At 47.4% G+C, this 24519-nt stretch overlaps 1 protein-coding gene across 2 annotated transcripts in view; it reads left to right on the top strand.

The window, feature by feature from the left end:
• Window positions 1-24519, top strand: part of Idua (alpha-L-iduronidase) — a 143676-nt gene that overhangs the window by 93183 nt on the left and 25974 nt on the right. For both annotated transcript variants that reach the window (XM_077645856.1, XM_077645857.1), the window contains exons 7-10: window positions 9412-9490; window positions 10573-10862; window positions 20786-20889; window positions 21840-21961. In XM_077645856.1, coding sequence (XP_077501982.1) covers window positions 9412-9490; window positions 10573-10862; window positions 20786-20889; window positions 21840-21961 — 595 coding nt within the window. The remainder of the gene's footprint in view (window positions 1-9411; window positions 9491-10572; window positions 10863-20785; window positions 20890-21839; window positions 21962-24519) is intronic.

Below are 24519 nucleotides of genomic sequence, written 5' to 3'. Positions count from 1 at the left end.
CAAGATGCCCACCTGCCCGATCGCACCACCGCGATTTACGTAGATGCAACCACCCAGGCGTGCGAACGACAACTGCAGTTTACTGCCCTTACAAGCCTGCCCTGAATAAGACGTCCATGTTTTGCGGAAATATGGGGGGACAAACCTTTCGCCCCGCCCGCACTCCCACTCCGCGGATGCAGCGTTCCCATTCGCTAACCGCGGAGGGGTTCGTGCTCCAGGGACAAAGGGAAGGGACGACACAACGTTAACACTCATATGCTATTTATTACAGTTGCAATTAATATACAGAGGGGGCCAGCTAGCTACAAAACATCAACGAGGCATTCCTCGGAAATAGAAGGCTGCGTAAGGACTTCCGACTTACCGGCTGGGGCAGGGGCGCGTCTTCGGAGGTATCGGCGGCGAACGTTTGTATGGGCCGACAATGGCGGCCGGGTTTTCCCGTGCGCGCCGCATTCTTGGGGCAAAGCCATTCCCTAGCATTTGCTGGGGAAGGCGGTCAGAGCGCGCGTTTGCTGCGCTCGCTTCGCTGCCTGGAACCAGAAATCCATCGGCAAGGAACAACGGATCCCCGTGCGCCTGCCGCGGAAGGTGGCGGGAGCGTGCGGCTCCAACCAACACCCTCTAAATACTTTCTTCAGGCCTCTCCAGGCCCTCCTTTCCACACGCGCTACGTCACGCCAAGTGTCCGGTCAGGCTGCTCACCAAGCGCGGCTCCGCTCCGCTCGGTTGTCTCCCTCGATGTGCTCGCGCTTGCCCGGGCAAGCACAGACACGAACGCAGTCTTGCAGTGAGCGTCTAGCTGCTGCTTGAGTCTTTCAGCCTGGCGTTGGGTGCATTTCCGTTCGCTCCTCGCACGGCTGTGTCTGTTTCGTGTGGCCGTTTCTTGTGTGGCGTGCGTACCTGTGCTAGCGCACGAATGGGAAACTGATTGCCTGCCGTGTAGCGAGTGCAACTTCGTGAAACATGGGCCGGTGCTGTGTTCCCGGGTGCCGCGGGAACTACCAGAATGGTCCCAAAGTACGTGTTTATTGCTTCCCAAGAGACGAAGTACGAAGAAAAGCCTGGTTGCGAGCCATTCCACGGAAGGATTTCACACCTACAGAGCATTCGAGGGTAAGACTCTGAAATATTGCTTAATAGGCGCTGGTAATTATCTTAGTTGTGAGCTGTCGCTCCCGGAAAGGCATGCTGTCTTTGTAGGCAATGATATCACTTCTTACACTTATGTATGAATTGTCCAGGAAGCATTTAGTTCTGTGGATGTGCATAAGGCTTGTGTAAAAGCTGTGTAAATATGTAAAAGCTGTTCACTATTCAGACTCTTTTTACTTAGTGTTTTAGGCAATGGAGAGTCATGGCGAATGGCCTTGCTTCATTTTCTCGTGCAGGTGTGTGAACTGCACTTCCACGCAGGCGACTTCATTACGACGTTGTCACACCAAGATGAACTGACAGGGAAAATAATAGAGGTGAAGCGTGACAGGCTACAGTTGAAGATTGATGCTGCGCCTTCTGTTTTTCCAAACTGCCCAAAATACTTGTCCTCAACGCCTGGACGGAGTGAATCGCCAGAGACGAAAAAAGCAAGAAGGGAAAACGCTGCTTTGCAGGAGGCTATGAGGAAGTCACTTCAGTCTAATGAGCTTGAACAGAAAGGAAACAAAGTTTCATCTTACGAGGAGTTCAAATCTAAGTTGCCTGGAATCTGCAACACGAAATTCTGGACCGTTTCTGTCGATGAGCAGTGCGTTAGGTTCCTTCTCATCGAGAATGATCCTTCACCTAATGTGAAATGCGCCTTGGTAGTTCTCCCTGATCTGTCACTTTCTGTTTTCTTGAATGGAGTGAAGCTTCTGTCGCTTCCTTCAGGCAGGATTCTGCCAGCTCAAGTATGCGACACCTCCAGCCTGTCCTTGCTGCTAGAAGAACTCGAGATAGGCTTGCATAATATACCTGAGGTGACGAAAGAGTCGAAACATACTAAAGTATTGCAGTTTGTCGGTTCACTGCTTGCAGACCTCATTGAGGACAGTGATACGACGAAAGAACAGTCTTCTTTGCTGAAATTTCTGGTTGAGCAGATAGAGCTTCTCCTCGCGAAACAGCATGTGTATAGCGCAGAGCTGCTGGTATTCGCCAGTATTTTGAATTCAATTTCTCCTCACGCATATCACTTCACAAGAGCTGCATCAAGAATCATTCTGCCCCATCCTTCCACACTGCGCCGTGTTTGCTCAAATTACAAAGCTGACCCTCTTGTGGAGCAAAATCAACCGCACTGTCTCTCCTACATCCGAGAACGAGTCAAATCAATGAAAGACCACGAGAAGACAGTGACCCTGATGATCGATGAGATCCACATAAAACCATACTTCGACTACAAAGGGGGCACAATAGTAGGATCGTCGGTTCATTCAACGGAACCAGCAACAACAGCCCATGTGTTCATGGTACAATCACTCCTTTCTGCAAACAAGGACGTCATTCACATATTACCTGTGAGCAAACTGAGCGCAGAAATTTTGCACGAGCATGCTAAGAACATAATCATTAATGTTGAGAAAATGGGGCTCAAAATTATCGCTGTGATAACGGACAACAATGCTCTGAACCGCAAGATGATGTCGTTATTTGCTACAAGTCCTCAGGTGAGCATTGTCTATCCCCATCCAGCCGATAACGCTCGCCCTCTTTTCTACGTGGTCGATCCTGTGCATCTCTTGAAGTGCATTAGGAACAATTGGATTAACCAGAAAAACCCTGGAACATGCCTCTATTTCCCTGAAATGGACTTGAGTGGAGCAATGCCCGAAGGGCCTCCTCGTATGAAAGCTGCTTCTTTCGCAGCTGTGCGGCAGCTTTATTCTTCAGAGAAGACGTCGCTTGTGAAGGCTGCTTACAGACTGAACGCAAAAGCCGTGAATCCAACCTCAATGGAGCGGCAAAATGTAAAGCTCGCTCTCGACGTCATTAATCAGTTTGTTTCAAATGCCCTCAGGACACATGGTTCCGCGTTCAAGATTCCTCAAGCTGAGTCGACTCCTCTTTTCATTGACGTTATCCTCACATGGTGGCAAATAGTCAATGTTAAGACCCCTTGCAAAGGCCAGAGGCTAAGGGACAGCATGCAAGACCCTGTAAGGTCTGTTGATGACACACAGTTAGCTTTCCTGAGCGGCGTTGTGGACTGGTTGGACGCTTGGGCAAGAATAAACATCACCAGTGGCTCGCTGACGAAAGAGACTCACAGTGCTTTGCGACTGACATGCTATTCTCTGGTAGAACTCTCGCGCTACTGCTTAGAAGAACTTCACTTCAAGTACGTACTGCTGGGCAAATTTCAGACGGATGCGCTAGAAGACCGGTTCGGCCGTTACCGCCAGCTGGCAGGATCACAGTACCACATTTCCGTGCGTCAGCTCTACGAATGTGAGAAGAAGCTTCGTCTTCAAAAACTTTTGACATTTCCACGCGAGGAAACAGAGTTTGAAGACGTAAGTGAGGATCTTGTCCCATGCAACTTTTCTGTGGCTGTCAGCGACGACGATATTACACACGCCCACTCTGACATGGATGCTATTGTCTACATTGCAGGATACGCTGCTCATGCTGCTTTAAAGAAGCTTTCATGTTCTGCTTGCTTCAGCACATTGGTGATTGAAAATCGAGAGATCGAAGCGGAAAATACTGCCATGATAGCTAACCTGTCGAGAGGAGGGCTGAAGTTTCCCCAGCCATGCACAGTTCACATGGTACTGATGACTAAACTAGTTGCAGAGAAGTTGTCTTTTGGAGCAACCGCGGAAGATTTTCTCTCCTGTAGAAATCAACGTGGTGTCGTGATTTCACAGACGATTTCCCTCCTGGACGAACACGACATTGAGACATGTGAAAATGGCCACACTGCACAAACTCTCCTGCGCTTGGTAGTACGCGTTGCAACCAACGTTGTTCTAAACAACTTTTGCAAACTAAGAAATGATGCCATACAAGACAATGCGCAGCAGAAGGCCGCAGCCCGGAAAGCAGCAACGCTTAAGAAGAAGTAAGTTTTATTCCCAAGCAATAAAAATGCTTTGCGCACACTTCATTGCTGGTGTCTCGTCGTTTTTTATTGTAAGGGTCAGATTAGCTGTACAAATACTCAACAGCGCAACATTATTGTGAGTGTCATTATTGCTGTGTGTGAAAGCTTTAAGCAAAACACAATACAGAATAAAACTAACACAATGCGCAGTAGACGGTGTTTTTTTTTTTCAATGTTCACGAACTTCTACTTTAACAACTAGATATACGCATGTGCGGTCTGTGCGGATGGATTTTACCGCACGGCAGACATCATGTACGTGATAGAACCTAATAATTAGATGATTAATTAAAATTAACTAATCAATTTTTTATTATAATGACCAATAATGCGAAATTGGCGGCCGTATGCTAAATTGTTTATTATAAAAAACTGTATTAGCAGCTCGAACTTTCTTGACAATAAGGTGTTCTGCAATAAAAAAAATATATAAAGCAGATAAAATGATAGCCTAAGGCGCGCACAAACTAGCGAATTTCTTTTCTGCAGCAACGACAAAAATGAAAATGAAGGAATCACTTATAAGGCAGCTACGTACGGCAGTACCCGAATAGTGCAGACGGGCGCGGCGCGCTGAAATCGCGGAGCGCGGGGCCTGCACGGTCCCTTGGCGTGACGTCACGCGGCCGGTGGAGAGGCCTTAGCATTGAGAGGGTGTTGCTCCAACCGCTCACGACGCTGGCCGGATCCCGAAGAGACTCTCTCCGGTTCCGCAGAATTCCGCGTAACCTACGAAGTGGCGCTCCCGTCGCCGTTCCCTTTCCCTCATGAGGGAGACTTCCCTCCTCGCCCAGCCGGGGGCTGTCCGTCCCGACGGCCGACGATGAAGATGGGCCGCATCGAAATGGAGGGGGGAAACAGGTTCTACACAGTTTCGACTCCCGGGACCTCTATTCTCTTTCTGTGCTGAGCCGACTGCCGTTCAAGAGATGTTTTGCTCTGTGGCGGCCATTCCCATGCTTCCTGAGGCCTGCACTGTCATCTGCACCGAGGACTTTCAAGTAACAGGCCTACTCTGACACGTCAGTCGCATTCTGGAAATTTTCCAAAACATCCATCGTCTGGTAGCGCGCATTCTGCAGCAAATTCGTATCGAGTGGATCCTCGGGACCGACCTCCCAAAGCCGTGCGGATTCAGCGACACGACAAACGACACGCCAAGCGATGCCAACCACGTCATTGCCTCGGCTCCAAACTCTGGATGATGCCCCCGTCATTTTAACAAGAAAGGAGCACTTCCAGCGCCGCACACGTGCTCTCATCCCTGCGTTTGCGGTAAACCTCCTCTTACACGGGCAGAGGAGATTGCGCTTCGGAGAATCTGGGTCGGGGTCGCCCTCACTCCTGCTGTAACTCGAAAGTGGCCCCAATTTCGACACTTACATCCCCCCTCCCCCGAGTGACCAAACTGCAAATCCTAGAACACTCAGGCCGATATCCTTTACCTGCTGTGGGTTTGCACGGCGTCGAAGCCGACGAGAATCCTGCACCTGGTGGCAGCGGGTTTCTCGCTGACCGAACCTTCATCACATACCGTTTGGACGCAGGGCGCGCACCATCGCACACCACTCGACTTCATTAGATAGGCCAACCTTGTTTCATTCATTTAACCGTCCTTTTCCTTCAACCATCATGACATACCTCCTTTATGCCTTGAGGATATATATCGCTTTAAAAAAATATAAAGAGGCTGTCGACAAGCTAGAGCTGTGCGCGGCCGTTGGTGGTTCCTGCCCGGTGTGGCTTAGCTGTTTCCGCGTTCTGGTAGTCTCTTCACTATCACCATACGCATGCGCAAGGTTCTCCATTAGGGGGAGCCAAATTTCACCGCAATGCCCACCCACCCCCCAAACGCCTGCCACCGAAGCCCCTACAATCAAAACGCAGCGCAGACAACAGGAATGATTTATTTCAACGTAATGGAATTGTAAAATAAACAAAATATTTTTAGTAATACTGTTTACTTTCATGTGTAACATCGGCAGCGGAGCTTACAAAGCGAACAAGGGAGGGGGAAGTCTGGGGTTTACTTGTTGACTTTGTGAGTGTCAAGAATCATCTGCCTACCCTCTCTCTATTATCTGCAGAAGTAGGCGGTCACTGCGCCGCTGAGGCATCAATGTAACAACGCGCGTTCGAAGGAATTTCCATTCTCTCTAAACCACAGAAAATATGGAACATCTGTGTTTTATGAGCCGTGAAAAAGAATCTGAAAAGAATGCCTCAAAGTGACTCGGCGGGCACGTAATCAGTTCCTGGAACGCAACATCACGTGACCTCGGCCGCCAGTATCGTTAAAAAATCTGCATGGCCATAGCACTGCGCTATAAACAATGACAGGACAGGTCCGACAAAGCGAAGGGACCGACCTGGCGCCACATTTAGATTAGGGGGGGAGGGGAGGCCTCATCCCCCCCTCCCCATGAAAACAACTAAACTGTAGTCTAAAGGCCAGCTGCACGGTCCGCGCGGCTGATTCACTCCGAGCTGCGTACTAACCAAACACGAAACGAGAGAAGGCGATTGAAAATAAACAACGAAAAAGAGAAGCAGAGAAAAAGCTTCAACAAGCGACGAAGAAAAGCGCCGGGTCACCAAGGAGGTGACACACACCACGTTTCTCGACAAAAAGCCAGCTACAACAGAGAGGCCACGCAAGTTGCGCCGGGTGTACTGATGACCACCTATCACCGTGGAAAAGCTTTACAACCACAGATACAAAATGCAGCACTCTCCCGGGCTCCAACGCACACAGCGCTTCTGCGAAGGAGTGGTGGCTGCGGTTTTTTAACTTTTTTAATTGGTTTTTGGGGAAAGGAAATGGCGCAGTATCTGTCTCATATATCTTTGGACACCTGAACCGCGCCGTAAGGGAAGGGATAAAGGAGGGAGTGAAAGAAAGGAAGAATAGGTGCCGTAGTGGAGGGCTCCGGAATAATTTCGACCACCTGGGGATCTTTAACGTGCACTGACATCGCACAGCACACGGGCGCCTTAGCGTTTTTCCTCCATAAAAACGCAGCCGCCGCGGTCGGGTTCGAACCCGGGAACTCCGGATCAGCAGTCGAGCGCCCTAACCACTGAGCCACCGCGGCGTGGCTGCGGTCAAACAAGAGTTTTGAGATACGAACCAAGGCCAGCGACTATGCGTCGACTGACACCAAAAACAACGAGGCTGGGGCTTGAGAAAAAAAAGGGCAAAAAGGGGACGCATTGCAACTGAGGACCGCTGGAAAAAATGGTGGCCTAATGTTGTCAACGATTAGTGTTCGCCCCCTGTGCAGCCATGCCTTTTGCCGCTGTACCTTGTTTCCGCCGCTAACTCTAAGAAATAAGTGTCTGTTTAAAGTTAGCGTTCGCCGGTAAGCGTGCCTCACTGTTCTGTCTCCCTTGATCTCTCCGCTTTCCTTTCGGGATCTAGCTTTACCGTTTGGGCACCGTTCCTTTAGCTCGCCTTTCTTTACCACCAGGACACGGCAGCGATAAAAACAAGAGCCGGGCAGATTGTTTGGAGGAAGTATGTGCGTGCGACGCGTGTGAAGCTGCAGCCCTAAATGTAGCCGGCAAGCGAGCCTCTGGCCTGGGTCTCATACGTCGAGTGCGGTGACGGCGGCCCCGATGATGCACCGTCTAAGCTCACCGACGTCCGTGACACCACATCGGACCCGCAGCGATCGTCAGCAGCCCGGCGGCGCTCCTTGCGACCGGACCTTGCCACTCCCCAGACAGGCCACCGTTTCACCCTGCTCTTTCAAACCCCTTTATTTGTCCATGTAGCTCTGTCACTCTATCTCTTCTTGTACTTATGTATTGCTTCGTTCAGTCGCGTAACACTATGTACGTTTTTACATGTGTTTTTGGTCATTACACCGCTCTTACCCGTGTGTTAATTATTTTCCTCATACCTAGCTGTATTTTGTGTTCCCTATGTAACTTTATAATTCCTCAGTCGTGTGCGCTTCTCTGCCTTGCATTTTGAAAACTACGTTGTTACTTATTAGCTCTGTGCACGGTAGTGCTTTACTGCAACTCGATTCAGAGTAGTTTATTGCTCCCTAATCTGCCGTGTACGTTCCTTGCCTTCGTTCAGCGCCTAATCAGGCGTGACACCTGTCGCCGGTTAGCAGTCCGAATCGGCACTCCATGGAGTGTAGTAGTTTGGCGCTTCGCCCCCTGCAGACTTATGGAGGGCGCACTGGTGGGTAGTTCGGCCCGGCTAATTACGGTAGTGCTATACTACAGGCAGCCGGGAGAATTTCGTGGCTGAAATTCTGGTCACGCATTGCAGATTGAGCAGTGTTGCTTCCCCATTCGATAGCGGCGAAACGCAGCAGCAGCAGTATGAGCTGTGAGATTAAAAAAGAAAAAGTTGTGAAGGCTGCTGGAAATTCAAGCACAGCGCGAAGGCAGGCTGCACGCAAAGCATTGTTGTACAACCGCGAAGCTTGAAGCAGGTCATGGGACGGAGCAGTGCCACCTTGCGTCTGGAGGCAGTATTCATCATGCGAACAGGCGCGCAAAGGTATTTTTAGCACCCACTAAGCCAACCTAGTGAGTATTCTTTACAAGACTGAGTGATTCGTTTCTTTTGCCGGGCCGTGTGATTTTGCCGCGCACACTGTCTCAATTTTTCCCCATGGGTGGGCTCAAAATGCGACGTTTTCAAGTTTTGAATGTCATAAAAATTTTGGAGGCTACGCTTAATCTAGACTCTTAGTATTCACCGAGCGCGATGCTTGGACTGGAGAAGATATTTCTGAATTGTTTATTGATATTTGTGATAAGTAAAAATGAGGCGATGTTTTGCAAATTTGTGTCGCGTGTCGTCCCACTATTCCATATAGACGTCAAGTAGAAGTAGCTGCAATATAGAAATAAGAAAAAAGGGAAAAAAGATGCTGATAACACTGTCTTGGACAGTGGTCCAGGGAAACAGCACGTGACAAGGCCATGCTGACGCAAATCTGCTGAACGAGTGTTATGCGTGAGGGCTCGCAGCTGTCCAGCGCGTACCACGTAAGAAACTTAAACGAAGAAAATCAACCAAGGAATGCTCTGTTGATAATGCTGCATGGATAGAAGAGCCATCTTTTGTTAGCGCACCGTCGAAAGATGGCACAGAAGGCCGAATTTGCATTGGGAACAATCGATGAGTTAGCATGGGAAGTGCTGCAGCCACCAGGTCCCGTATACGTTTGCGCTTCGAGCGATTTGGGCTTTTGTGCTCGTTGATTTTGGTTTAATTCTGTTTATTTCGCGTCAGATCTTCTCTTGAGTCCTTTAGCGAAACTAGTAACGACTCGTTCTCAAATTCTCAGCGAAGCGGATCCCATCAAGAATTGGGCGGAGCCTTACCCGTGGCGCGCTGACGCCACCTACGCGGCTATGCTGGCTCGGGTGAGTGTTTTCAACCTGGACCATGTGCTTGACTGGAAGTGTGCCTAACGCCTAGAGCAGAAATTAAAGAAAGCCATGAGCACATGTTTCAGAGTGATTACTGAGTGCTTTAGTCCTAGTGCCTTATAATGTGTCTTCATGCAAGCCTCGTCAAATGTATGTAAAAATAACCCCTTGAGATTTTTTTTGCATCCTTTATCACTCGGTTGTCACAGTAACTTTTCTGATTTTGGAATTACTTGGAGTTAATTTTACATTTTTTTTTTACATAAACAGCGAGTAGTTGTCTTTTGTAAAGATGGCTCTGTTCTTGAGCATTTTTGTCGTACAGAAAAGCACGCTTGCGGTGGGTATTGCGAAGAGGTTTAGTTAAAGGGCGCAACTAGAGTTAGAATGAGAAGGTCGAATATTCAGCATGAATGCGCAAAATAAATAATGATGTTATTGCAGCAGTGAATAATCTTGTCCTGAATTGCGAGTAATTTCATAATTTGTGCATTTCCTGAACAAGTAGCGTGTTTTCTTTTATGGAATATTTTCTAACCACGATTGAATTCTAAGCAGTACCTAAATGCAGTGCTTATCTTGAAGAACAATTTGCGCATGTTGGATGTAGATGTTCTTGCGCAACTGTGTGCCGTGGTATGACATTTAATCCTTTTGTGCTACGGGCACTTCTATCTTGATAACTTCGTGAGGAAGGAATGGGTTAAAATGAATTAAGGATAGGAGGAGCAGACCCAGATAGTAGGGTCTTAACAGTGGAATTAGCTCTAAAAATAAATAAGCATTCCCAGAGTGATTTCAGATTAGCGGGTTTTAAACTTCAAGGGTAGAACTAACCCTGTTAACACGTCTAGTCAAACACATGCGGCTTATGACGAGCACCTCATGCAGAAAGAACGGTTGCACTATACATCTGAAGATATTTCGCTTGCACGAATACCTACTGCCGCACACTCTGGCATGGCGTTGGTTGGTGTTATCTGTTCCTACGTGCCGTCAAATCTTGGTTTGCTCTTCCACTTCCCTCTCACCTCCACACAAACGATTTTTTTTGTCTTCCTCGACTCATGCTACAGCTGGTGCACGCTCACATGACGGGGGCTGGCACCTGCGGCTCCCTGAGCAGCGACAACGGCTTCCTCAGTTATCCGCCGCATCCCTTCAGCCAGCGCACGCAGCTGGCGCGCTTCCGCATGAACCTCACCGCCGACCCGCACGTGCTGTTTGTGCGGAAACCCGTGCACGCTGCTCAGGCGATGCTCGGAAAGCTGGCGAGCCGCGTGGTCGTCGCAACCGTTCGCCATCAAGCGCAGGACGACGCTGGTGAACCAGCGCCGCAGCTTGGCGTCATCGCCACTGCTTCGGGGTGAGAAGTGGAGTCTACTGATGCGAGTTTCCGTAAGCGGTGCAGTCGTTGACCAGGCAACGCATCGGCTATGTCAGTTCCGAATTTCGTGCTTATTGTGAGACTGCGATACTACAGTGAGTGAGTGAGTGAGTGAGTGAGTGAGTGAGTGAGTGAGTGAGTGAGTGAGTGAGTGAGTGAGTGAGTGAGTGAGTGAGTTGGGTGGGTTGAGTGGGTTGAGTAAGCGAGTTAGGTCAGTGAGTGAGTGAGTGAGTGAGTGAGTGAGTGAGCGAGCGAGTGAATGAGTGAGTGAGGGAGAGGGGGTATTTTGTGACGCAGACGAGCGACAGACCAAGCGCTCAAAAGATGCTGGCATGACGGATCACTTTAATGCTCTATAATGGGAACGATGTGATGATAAATAGCTAATTAAGGAAGAGCACAGGGAGCGAACGCAAGCGGCAAACTTAAAAGCTGTTTCTTGCATCTCATCTTAGCGCCTTTTCTTTGATCATGGTCATTTAGAAACCAGCCCGAATCAAATTTGCACGCCGATCATGACGTGTACCGACAGCATGATGTCAACCAGTAATACAGTTCTTAGGACAGCGCTTCAACGCAATGCACGGTTTGCGTTCGGATGTTCGAATGATGGTTGACTTGCTTATGTCCAGGACTCTTGGGCATCACTTTTAATTGCGAGGAAACTGTGTAATATTGCAAGGAACCGCTATGTATATATTGAAGGTAATGGTCCATCCGTAATGGTAATCCGTAGCAAAATCTTTGTTTAGAAATTTGTCCGTCACTCTCATCGAGTAGGTAGTACTTCCATAGAAAACCAATAGGAAACGTTTTTGAAGATAGCAAAAACGTAATAGCAAAAAAACCATGAAAACCTGCCGAGATAAGACTTGGATATATAGAATGTATAGTGCAATATTGCGATATATAAAAAACTGCGTTCATAAACAACTTCCCGTTAAAAAATGCGCTTGTCCAGAAATTCTGGGTGTGATAATAGAGCATCCAGTAGTTTTGTTAAGGAGGGCTTAGAGCCAGCACGTCCGAGAGCGATCATTATAGAGCCAAGAATGTGAACACAGGCCCAACGCAATAAAACGAACGCGCGACACCATTTGAATCCAATCCACCCATTTGGACTCGCCGTGAGGTCACTGGTCTGCCAAAGATGGCGCCACTGTGGCGGCGCTCGGAAAGTTTTTCTTGCGCGGCCGCGGCTAAGTTACGCGCTCCGACTTCGCAACATCAGCGCTACAGCTGACCGAGAAAGTTTGGTCTTTCTGATGCCAATTTCAGCCAGATATTTCGACTGCTTATTTTTAATATGGTCAACGCGGCGGCCCATGAACGGACTCGAGAAGCAGAGGTGAACACAGATAAACAACGTCGGCGCATTTCTTGTTCAGTGCAAACTAGCAAGGAAGGAACGTTGAACTTTAAAATCATGCTGGAGCTTTAAAAAATGGCACGAAATCCAAATACGCGAGTAAGAAGGGGATAATTTTGTGACAGTGAATTCTGGAAAGAAATTGCTCTGTAGTAGGGGCAATATCTGTTAGCGTACGAAAACTGTACTTGTTAGCGTACGAAAAAAAAACGACCCCTTCCCGTGGTGGCCGGAAAGGGGCGACGGAAAAGCGTGGCACAATACATCTGGCCAGTTCTTATACCGCGATAAGTGAGACAGACGCCGCTGCTAAACGCGCTGTAAAACGCGCCGTGAGAAGAGCTGCGCTCGAAAACGAATTGCCTCAGAGATAAACGTCTGGGGAACATTGTTTTTATGTATAATGTCGTGCATTTTAAATTTATGGTTTTTTTTGGAGCAATTATTTGTTTTGTTTTTCTGGGAGAAATTCATTCAACGGGAAAAGCTACGTCCCTGAGCCTCTTCCTGACGATAAAAACAGGCATCTGAGCTCAGCCACTCTGCCTGACAGTTAGCAATTCCACCACGTACGAGATAAGGCTGCACAAAAGCAGGTGTTCATAACAAAAATGATGTAAAAATGAGAACCTTGCCAGCAAAGATGAGATGTCTGGTTGATGCCGTATTTGTGTTGGACATATTGCTTAGTTCAAAGTGTAACACAAGTTGTGATTGCCTCTTACACCAAGGGATTGCGGTGCATTAAAAGGTCTGGCTGACGTTCTTTTCTTTGCTATAACCAAAAATAAAAAAGAGCATAATGAGAATGTAGATGGAAACTTCAATGAAACTAGTATCTGGAACGCATGACATCTCAATGGCCGGCTGTTCGAAAATCGCGCGGTGATCCAAATTATCGCTCAGAATTTAAAATGCTACTCCTTAATTGCGTCACTAAAGACTGTTTACATCGGGCGACAAACAAAGTTAGAACAGTTAAAACTATGGGTGTGAATTTAAGGGGAGAGATAAATATTTTTCTTCATTTTCACAGCAATGTCTGTTTCATAACTTTTCACCAGGGTCATAGACGGGACACAGAAAAGACAATGATTTGCGGTGTCTGTCGCTCACCCATATTTCCCCATTCGCGAATCGCCAGCTAGCTAGCGCCACTTTCTGCTTAACTGAATTACAACGGTCATTTGTTGAAAAGGTGAAAGGGGTGGGGGTGCTGGAGTGACTTGAAGCTCCCGGTGTAATACCAGCTTTCCAGTGCAACACCAGTTAACCTTAGCACCCACGCCCGCGTGTCAACTTGGTATTGCGTTCGCCTGCCTTCAAAAGTCACCAGGTCCAATTAGACATCTCTAGGTAATTGCAAACCAGACCAACGCGCTGCTTTTCTCAGCGCAGTAAATCTGCCGTTTGCTATAGAACGCCACTGTCTGCAGTGCTGAGCGATTACTTCGTTTAAGGTAAATGCACAGAACTTTCGCTTCCACATTTTCGGTTGTGCGTCTGCATTTTTACCCTTATGTGCGGTTATTTTCTCGGCAGCCATCTTTTATGAAGTTCTCGTTCGTTGTTTCAGAGCAAGAGGGGCAGCGCCTAAACGTCCGCTCGCGCACGCGCCTGTGCATACACGCCGCGGCAGTGCTCAGCGCCGAGTAGCGTGTAATTGATGGCGAATTCATTTGGTGGCAGACAGGTCTGCGCTTAGCAGCTCCCTTTCATTCCTGTCAGGCGACAAGCCCTTCGCCCGCACACTCTCCAACACGTTTATCCGACTTTTTTTCTCATTTTTTTTCCCCCGCGAGGACGGGCCGGTCAGAGAATGGTCGGCAGAGGGCGAGGAGAAGCGATAGATGAGCGTCGGTCGCGGGTCAGGACAGTGATCCGCTGGCGCGCCCATTTCCGCGGCCTATACGCCCCCTCTTCCTCGTTTCCCGTCAATTATTCTCTTCATATTTCACAGGGGGGGAGACGCTTACTTGCTTGCGGATGTTTATATTGTGATCGTGCCAAATTTGGTATGCATGCCCGCTCCCCGACCCTTTCTCCACGGGCGTGCTCTGCTCTCGGGCGGGCTGCCGGCGCCAGAGCTGGGGACGGCCTGTCTCCCTCGGCGCCCTTTCTTCCCTAGCGTGAAGCGGCGCGTCTCCCCTTCGCGCGCGGGAGAAAGGGTCTTGCGCAACGCGCCCCGCTTCCCGCGGCCGGTGCGGCCATGCGGGGACAAGCGTTGTACGCGGAAGCCTGGATGCGCGTCCGCGGATCGATCAGGGGCGCCAAAGGAGTCGCGCGTCTCCCGCACGCGACGGCGACGACGCTTGCCCGCGCGCTTTCTACGGGGGAAGCAATCCGGTCCTGTGCGCACGGGCTCAAGCGCTGTCGGGACGCTGCGTCCGACCGACTGCATTTCGCCGCGCATAAAGAAATTGCAGCAGCTGCTGCCTGCTAACTTGCGCCGTATTTCCCGCCTGCAGTAAAAGTCCCCGATTTTTCTTTCAAAATTGTGTCTATCCGACTTAAGCCGCGGTGCGATTTACATGCAGACTTTTTTTCTAAAGTATCAGCGTGAACTTTGCAGATAACCCGGCAGTTTGCAAACACTGCGCTTTTTTCATGCGTCTTAGGAACTACTTTTTCGGTATTTTCAAAGTGGCGGTAAACACTCAGAACAGCCTCCGCTCCCGCATGCCAGGCACTGCGCCAACGCTCTGTTCGGTTATTTAACAATCCTTTAAATCTAAACACCTTTTATGCACCGGATGATAGTCTACAGTTTAAACTTTGCGAATACGATCTATACGCTGTTTTTGTTTTGTTTTATTTTGTGCCAAAAAGTGAGGACAATGAAGCACGCTTTCACGAACGCGCTGTTGTGACTTCAGAAAGCACCGTTGCATTTTAAGAAACCGGCATGGGCACAGCATTGCTCCTTCTTCATGTTAGTTGAGCTAAAATGACTCGCATCGTACAAGCAGTCTTCTCATACTTTTATAATAGACAAGATACTTACACGCAACGCTATAGAACGGTGCCTAATTTGGCTGTACGCCGTGTCTCAGTATTGACTGGGGAACCCTTTCCTTTGAAAGGACAACAAGGTCACTGATGTACACATGGCTTTGGGCGGGCCTCAGAGATCACCGATATCTTTGTTGTCCTGTAAAACAGGCCCACGCGTACTAGTAGGAAAGCGAGAAACTGAACCTAAATTACCGTTTTTTTTCTACGTAAAACAAAAAATACAACGAGCGCCTGCGTCACATAATTTAATTGAAGTGTATGGTTAACTTTGTTAAGCTAACTCTCCTTTTTGTGCGACACTTCTATAGCACATGAATCACTATGAATGATGGGAGCTTATTGCCCTCTCATCCATGCTGGCACCTAATACATGCTGGCACCCTAATCTACGCTGGCACCATAGTGTCCGGTTGTGTGTTTGTAATAATCATCCGGGAAAGTTTTATGACCCCTAAAAAAAGCTATCATAGCATTAGGGTAAAATTTCCGCGGACTTCTCAAGATGCGTGGTAGGAACGTCCAACCTTCGCACGCTTTCATGCGTTCGCGGTGGTTAACACGTATCAACCCAAGAGGGAGCGACAGAATAAACTTGAAATTTGGTAGACTTTAAGTTCCATGGCATGCTTCGCGAATTTTTATCACGGTAGTGTCATCGCGGTTACCGCGCAGGGCGTTGCGACTTGTACAAAGGTGCAACTTACAGACCATAAAATACGGTACCAATGATGGAAACATCCCATATTAGAAACTGACCTCACATGGTTTTTACTAGAGTACGCTCATTTTAACTTCTGTTTGTGCGACCCAAGTCTGGAATATGTAGAGTCAGTTGGAATTATATGGAGAATAAATAAAGAGTACAGACAAACCTCATGGCAATTAGACGCTTTATAACGAAATAAAGGATATAATGAAATAATGGTTATTCCCCTTGGAAGTGCCCATAGATGCCCATGGACTTCACTTCTCGTTTTTACGAAGTAAAATTTCCTGCAAAACGTTATAACTATTACAGTTGGACTTTTCGATTTTTTTTTTTACTTCGGCGGACCTTCTTCGGTGTTTGTTTTGGAACGTCACGTAGCTTGTTTGCTAACAAGACCAGTCGATGTAACAGTAATTAACGCCCAAATGGTCCTGTATAGAACAGTGGTTGCAGTATAGAACACTGCTACCGTAGGAAGTAAGAGTGAAGAAGTTATAAAACCATGGGACAAAAACGAAAATAGAAGTATGCTTTTAAAAACTAAGTTGCACAAAAATCAAATGAAGGAGAGAAAGAAAGAACAAGCGAGAGCAACAAGCAGAGGAACTCACACATACACTAGCCTCACTTAGGCAAGCGGAACCAGGCCTTTGTCTAGTTGCCTTTTTGTCGAAACTTTATCTGGCTGCGGGGGATAAATGCAAGCTTATTATTTTTTTTGCGGCGCAGGGCTCGCTCCTTCAGTTACGGAACAAAATTTGAAAGGAGCAAATGCTTCACAAGCATGAAAGCTTCAGATCGAAAAGACTAAAAAAATGATCGCAGCTGAAACCGTGAAGAAGGCAGAGTGCGTGAGATTACTTAGTCTGCATAATTACACCGATGAAAGTACCGCTGACCCGTCGCTGGAGATGAAACATGACACTTTTTGTGCCCAATTGACGGTGGTTGGACGCGTTTACAAACGTATACGGTTGCCGACAAAAAGCTATGTAGCCAAGTAACGGCTCTAATAAGATGACGACAGATTGGGATGTGAAGGCGCTATACGCAAATAGAGAAAGCTTCATAAGTTCGTAGAGTCTCTTGGCCGGCGTTCGGCGTGTCTAAAGTAGTGGAGCGATGCCTCAAAGCGTATAACTGCACTGCTTAATCCAACGATCCTGTTATCTCACTCCCTTCCTAGCTTTCACACTTGGTTAAATTTCTCTTGCGACCTTTTGTAATTCGTGAACAACCAGATTGTCGTAGAGAAGTCTTCAAGGATACTGATATTTTTCGGTTAAAACCGAATTTCATAAATTGAATTGGGCGCACGTTGTAGTTTTTGTTTTCTGCCATTCGGTTTAAGCCGATAGCTCCAACGCATAGATGTAACGTACCCCATTCGAGGCCCACTGGCCAGGCCCTTGCTTATTTTGCACACATATGAAAAGATGACGCCATTAGCTTACCAGTGTTGTGTGGTAGTGTTGGTATATAATAAAAAAAGCGAAGAGCAGATTGGTATGTCAAGTAGATGTCGGGTTGCTTGCGCGCGGACTTTGTCTAGAAATTTATGTTATGGAGCGTAGTTCGTGAAAAAAAATTATAACGTTACAGAAACAGACAGCCCTCATATGAGAACAATAAACTTGGGAGATAGGCTAGACATTTGTTTTTATTTATTGCACTGGATGCTTTTTTTATGCAAAGAAAATATCAGGCGCTTTCGATCAGCAACAAATAATAATAAGCTGTTGACCCGCTATTGTGACTTCAGGATGAATAAAAAAATGAATATGACACCAACAGTAGGATAAAAGTGATGCCGTTGGGACAGCGTGCTCATGTTGAGAGGTGAATGTAAGCCGTGGGTAATCACCAAAACAACATTCCTTCACTTAAGAAACAAACAAGCAAACGCCAGAAGACAGAAGCCAACTGCTGAAAAGAAGGACACTAGATCAGAGATAGAGCTTTAATGAGCAAGGTTCGCCATATGACCTGCGAAATAGGAAAGGGAAAGAAAGTGGCGGTACACCTCTTGTCTTGCGAGTACGTCAGAACCGCCCTTAAAGAGCTAGGGCCCCACATTTTTCGTTGCGTCTATAGTCTTCCTAAGAATCTTGCGTAAAACATTGGTAAACGTAGACCACCACGTGGAATTCGCGTGCACCCGTGATGAATTTATAATTAACTTTCCAAAGCTATTTCGGTTCCGGTATCAGTAACCGAAAGGTGGCTTTGACGTCGCAGTTAAGTTGAGGTCACTTAAGGCACACAGAAACTGCAATATAATCGCTGTTTCGTCTTTTTCATTCGCTCCGACTGTTACTGTCACGTTGCTCCAGAAGTTTGAAATACAGCGAGTGAAGAAACAGCTGCTACATCGCATTGTCTGCGTGACTTGCGTGACCTCAACACTTTATACTTGCAGCACCAGAGGTACTATTCTGATGCTGAAACCAAAACCGAAACTATGTCTGGGAAGAAATTCAGTTATAAATTATAAAGTATTTACCACGCGCAGGTGAATTCCTCGCGTTGGTCCGGACTTACTAATGCACCATTCACCTTTCCAAAAAAAAGCACGCCACGAAAATTTGTTGTCCCTGTTCCTTGAAATCAAGCAAGCTCGAAGGGCCGCGCTCAAGTGTACTCAGGTGAATTCAGCCCCCTTTCCTGAATCTTGAATCCATGAAAAAAGAAGGAAACGTATTTAAAGCTTCACAGGTGATGATGACAAGAGGGAAAACTTTCTCACAACAACAAGGTTTTCATGTCATCGAAGCCATTTGGATCCTCAGTATTGTTTTTTACTCAATTCGTTTGCAGACCGTGCCGGATGACAGTCGTCATCGAAAAACGACTTGTTTTTTTCTCACGCTCAAAGGGGTGCCGCATGTGTGCGCGCTTGAATACAAGCCAGTGTTGAAGCTTGGGTGAGTTGGTGGTCGATCATTCTTAAAACGGCGCGAGCAAGATAAGGTCGCAGGGAACATACACGAGCACTGACTTACAGCTGATGTTTTATTGCGAAGAGGCCCACTTTTATAGGCAGCCTGCTCCACAAACAGGAAGAAAAAATGGAAAAGAAGTAAATGAGGTAATCAAAGAAAACTTAGTGCACGAAGGTTTCACATCTTAGCTGAAATGTACTACATCCTCACTTTGTCGGTTAAAAGCACTGAATGCGCACTGACACCCGTGTCTCTAGTTGTTAATATGCTGTAAGCTTCAATCACTTCCCTAGTGAGCTGATCAGCATGAGAACATATGATGTCACAGTGCGGAAAATATGGATGACACTTGCCACATTTTTTTTGCAATGGGCTTCCGAATGTGCTTTCACACCATTGTTCACATCATTTTTGTGTTCGCGCAACCTGTCATTTAGGCACCTGCTCGTCTTCCCAGTATATTTTCGACCACATTTCAGGGGAATTTCACTGATCACTTCTTTATCAGATGAAACGAATTGCTTTTGATGATTCGTTTCACGAATTCTCGCTTTATTGGTGGGAGGGTTGACGCGGTTGCATCCGTATTCGTAGCTTTTCTAAGATACGTCCAAAAGTGGTAAAAGCAGAAGAAAATTGAAGTAGGTCAGACTGATCAGGCTCAGCAAATAAAAAAGAAACAAATTATAAATCGTACTAAAGTGAAGGTAGTTTTTCCGCTTTTGAAAAGCTATCCAAGATATGGAACCGCGTCAACGCTCGTCCCTCGAAAGTAAGAATTTGTGAAACTAATCACCAAAAGCGATTTGTTTATTGTGAAAAAGAAGTGATGTACGAAATTCCCCTGAAATGTGATCGAAAGCACATTGGGTAGATGGCCCGGCAGGTGCCTAAATGACCGGTTGCGCGAACACAAAAATGATATGAAGAATGGTCTGAAAGGACATTTAGGTGGCCATTGAAAAAAATGCAGCAAGTGTCATTCATATTTTGAGCACCCTGACTTCATATGCTCTCATGCTGATCACCTCACTGGGGAAGCGATTGAAGCTCACAACATATTATGAAATAAGGACAAGTGGGTCAGTGCACTTCAGCGCTTTTATCGGACAAAGAAATGTACCTTTCAGCTAAGATCTGGGACCATCGTGACGATAAGTTTTCTTTGATTATCTCATTTCCTGAGCCGCCGCGGTGGCTCTGTGGTTATGGCGCTCGACTGCTGACTCGAAAGACGCGGGTTTGATTCCAACCGCGGCGGTCTAATTTCGATGAAGGCGGAATTCTTGAGGCCCGCGTGCTGTGCGATGTCAGTGCACGGTGCAGAACCATAGGTGGTCGAATTTTCCAGAGCCCTTCACTACGGTGTCCCTTATAGCCTGAGGCGCTTTGGGACGTTAAACAACCACCAAACCAATCCTAACCATTTCCTTGTTTTGCGACTTTTACTTTTTTTTTCTGTTTGTTGCCCAGCCTACCTATAAAAGTGGGCCTCTACACAATAAAACTTGAGCTGTAATTCAGCGCTCATATGCACTTCTCGGCGTACGTGTCTTGTTCACGCTGTTTTAAAGTAAACAATCCAGTCTCTTGTCGGCATGTACGTAGTGAGGAGGCGTTTACGACAAAGCATGGGCACTTAGGCTGGTCACACCACGTCACGTACGTGGTCACGTAAACACAATAAAAGAAAGCTTGGTTTTGTACAGAGCAGGCGCCGTCTGTGTTGTGAGAGCTAGGCTGTATGAAGAGTTCTGCTCGCCAGAAGCATTAATGCTTCGGGTGCGAACACGCTGACGGCGTGACATCAACGCCCAGTAACTGATGCATGTGCGCATGCGCGTGCGTGCTCTCTGAATGCGCGCAGGTCGCACTCGCTGTCCGCGCTGCTCTACCACAGCAACGAGTCCGTGTGGCAGCCGGGCGTTGAGGCCAAAGTGTCCCTGCGTGCCCAGCTCGACTGGAGCACAGGTTAGTGGGCGTCACTGCCACGCAGCTTTCTGCAGTCCCTCCCGTGCTCGATCTGTGCTCGCGCTATCAAACGTGCGCGTTCCTTCACTCGTTTGCACGCATAAATGTGTTGCGCACTCAGCTGCACGTTATGAAGCGAACTGCGCTGAAGCAGCACCAACGGCATTATTCTTAGAAACAAAACGCAAGCCTGATAAAAATACAAAAACGCCACATTGTAGTCTTAATTAGCTTTGTGTACATATAGCGACTGCGTGGGACTGCTCGCCGCGAATTTCTTCTTACCATGCGCATGCGCGAAAACGGCTTTGTGCGCGCGCAAAATGTTGTGGTTATTTCACCCCAGAGCCTGCTTTAGCAAAAATCCTACGATTCTTGTGTTCTGAGCCCCGTTTTATTTGTGAAGCTTGGTGCGCGCCAGGGCCGGATCGAAGGGAAACTCTTGGAGGGAGCAGTCCTATATCCACGATGCATTTTCTAAACTTTTTTAATAAAATAAAAATGGTGTCCAACGTTATTTTCTCAAAAGAAAATTTCTCGCCTCGAAGGTGGGGGAAGGAGGAAGAGGTAATCTCCTTAATCCACCCCTGGTCTTCGCATGGCTCACTGCGCACTACACTCAAGGCCGATTTCGGAAGCTACGTTGAATGCGAAACCAGGAACTAAATGTTATCACGTGAAATGCAGTCCGTTTTAGAGAGTGCCTTTTTTTTGTCCTTTGCGGTTCACAAATATCTTTCACAAATATCACAGACGTTTTCAGAAAAGAAAGCAAAAAAAAAATCTATTCTTCCGAGCTATCCTTTGACTGTGTTTTCGAGCGCTACCGTAAAATGTAGCAAAGCCTCGAGGACTTGTTTACTCAAAGTTTAACTGAAGTGAACGTGAAGAACCGTAAACTGATCTTATGATGAGAGTCAACTAGCAGTGAGACGTAACCACGTGTCCAGGAGCCTCGTGGGCGGTCTACCAGGTCGACAACCAGCTGACCAACCCGTACGCGGCCTGGGTGCGCCAGGGGTGCCCGCCGTTCCCCAGCGCCCTGCAGTTGGACGACATCAGGGCCAGCGAGGTATGCGTTTCTCCTTATGCGCCGAGCAACCGAGCGCCCTTTGTGGCTGGTGTACTGCGCACCGACAATGCCAGCCCCAGTGTTCGGTTCCAAGACCAAGAGAAGAGACATTCCAGTTTCTTACACGTTTAAGGTTGCCAAGAAAAGCCTCATATGCGTCGCCACATTGGACGCTGTGTGGCTGTGATGGTCATGCGGCCATGTGATATTTAAATTGTCATTGCATGAAGGACTAAGAGAGCGCCTAATTAGCCTTAGGCCCGATATACTCTGCCAGTGGGGCGATTTTTCGGCAAAATGTGTTGTACTGATGATGGTTATGATGCTAGTTTTTTTTTTGGCGCAAGTGGGTCGAAGGCTAAAGAGCGCCAAACACAAGGTATTTGGTCGGCTCAGGCTAAAATAGGGCAAAATGTATCGGACTACATGTCGCCCCTAACCCTCACGTCGAAAGCCGCTATGCATCGGAACTCATTATATGAGTAGAGGGCGAGTCAAATGAAAGTGAGCCAATGCGAATATATGGCAAACGGGGTAATTTATTTAAAAGTAGTCTCGATGAGCATTTAGACTTTTGTCCCACAGACTAACGAGTCGCGTGATTCCCGTCTCATAAAGCTACTTCGATTGCTGCTGCTTCGAAAAGTCTGACACGAATCTGGTTCGGTTGAGCTGCTTTTTCAATAGCCCGAAAATGTGGAAGTCGCAAGGCGACAGCTCTGGGCTGTGTGGCGGATGTTGCAGCGTTTTTTTCTTAAAGCGAAATTTATTGCCCCAGGGCATCAATGATGGGTGAAGGTGTGATGAATGATCTAAATGAATGGAAAAAGGTTAGCTGATTTGATGAATTCCAGTAGAGAACGATGGCACGGTCGCTGCGTCCAGGCAATGTATGCAGAAGGGTTGCTTGGTGAAAGACCTGCTACCATCTGGTGCCGGATCCTTGTAGGCTTGAGAGCTGGGCAGTCCCACAGTAAGTGATGAATGTCGGCCTCAATGTCCTCGTGTTTACACATCGGACACCCTGGCCGAGGAAACAATTCTCGGTACTGAGGCCACTTCCTTGAACATTGCCAGTTTTGTGTTAACCGCATCAGCGACGTGGGGACCGGCACTGTCGTGGAGCATGGTGACCCCATTCGTCAATTTTCCACTTCGTTTGTTCTTGATTGCGACTCGCAGCCGATCCGGCGTTTGACAATATCATAAACGATTGATGGTCGCTCCAGGTTTAGCAAATTCGGTCATTAATGATCCCTGACGATCGAAAAAAAGAAGTCGGCAGAACCTTTTCGGTGGAAATGGCGGCTAATCAGCTCATCAACCTTCGCAATTGTGTCGGGGTTGATTGCACGGTGGCATTGGCATAGTCTTGGAGTGTCTTTGCAGCTTTAACGTTCTTTTCTGAACCGTTTACCCCAACGCTTCACAGTGGCCAATGAAATGCAATGTTCGCCGCACACGGCAGCCCCACGGCGACTAATCACTTGTTGGGAAACGCCTTCAGCTGTCAAAAACCTCACGACACCCTGCTTCTCAACTTTTGGAGCATTCATTATGTCGCACAACCGTGTTCAATCATGTGCATATGTGAGCATTAAAGAACACTGATCCTCAAGCCTGCGTATAAATTTCGTAAATGAGAGATGCCTGTGTGCTACCCGCATGCCCCGCAGGTAATGGACCGAACCGTTATTGCGTGGGGTGGGCTGGCTCACTTTCATATACATAACTCCAAGCGCCTTCTGCTTTGGAAGTTTATGTGTAAAGGATAGCCCCTTACAGTGCAAGCTGTAAGAATCGAAAACAACATTAACAAAATCTTCTAAAAGCACCGTCCCACAACCTCTTAAACTTCACAACCACTAACATATCACGTAAAAGTCCTTTAGAAGTTTTTATCCCTCTTTACAAACACGCTCTAAGATGGAGTAGACCTGAAACAAGAAAAATAATATTGCGTAATAAGGCTTATACAAACTTTAATTTTTTTTTTACAGACAAAGCTGTCCTCAGAACGTTGTAAACGTGGAATTTAAATAAGATTCCTGCGAGATTAACAAATTTTCTGTAGTTAATCGCGTTGCATTCTGGAATGAAACTTTGCGTCTCTTCTGGCTGGTGGGGGCATATTTGCATATGCGCAACTCTTGGGAAGGAGGGTGTTGTTGGCAGAGTGAATTTCTTGAAATTCTTTGTACTGATACGGAGTTCCCGGGTTCGAACCCGACCGCGGCGGCTGCGTTTTTATGGAGAAAAAGCGCTAAAGTGCACGTGTGCGGTGCGATATCAGTGCACGTCAAAGATCCCCAGGTGGTCGAAATTATTACGGAGCCCTCCACTACGGCTCCTCTTTCTTCCTTTCTTCTTTTACTCCCTCCTTTATCCCTTCCCTTACTGCGCGGTTCAGGTGTCCAACAATATATGAGACAGATACTGCGCCATTTCCTTTCCCCGAAAACCAATTATTATTATTGAAATTCTTTCTTCAGAAAAAATGACGGTCGAAAACTTCTCCCCCCCCCCCCCCTCCCCTCCCGTTTTCCAGATTTTAAATC

Source organism: Amblyomma americanum, chromosome 1 (genome assembly GCF_052857255.1).
Source record: "Amblyomma americanum isolate KBUSLIRL-KWMA chromosome 1, ASM5285725v1, whole genome shotgun sequence".
Classification (NCBI taxonomy): domain Eukaryota; kingdom Metazoa; phylum Arthropoda; class Arachnida; order Ixodida; family Ixodidae; genus Amblyomma; species Amblyomma americanum.
Note: the sequence above shows the minus strand (reverse complement) of the source record. Positions and strands in the feature narration are given on the sequence as shown.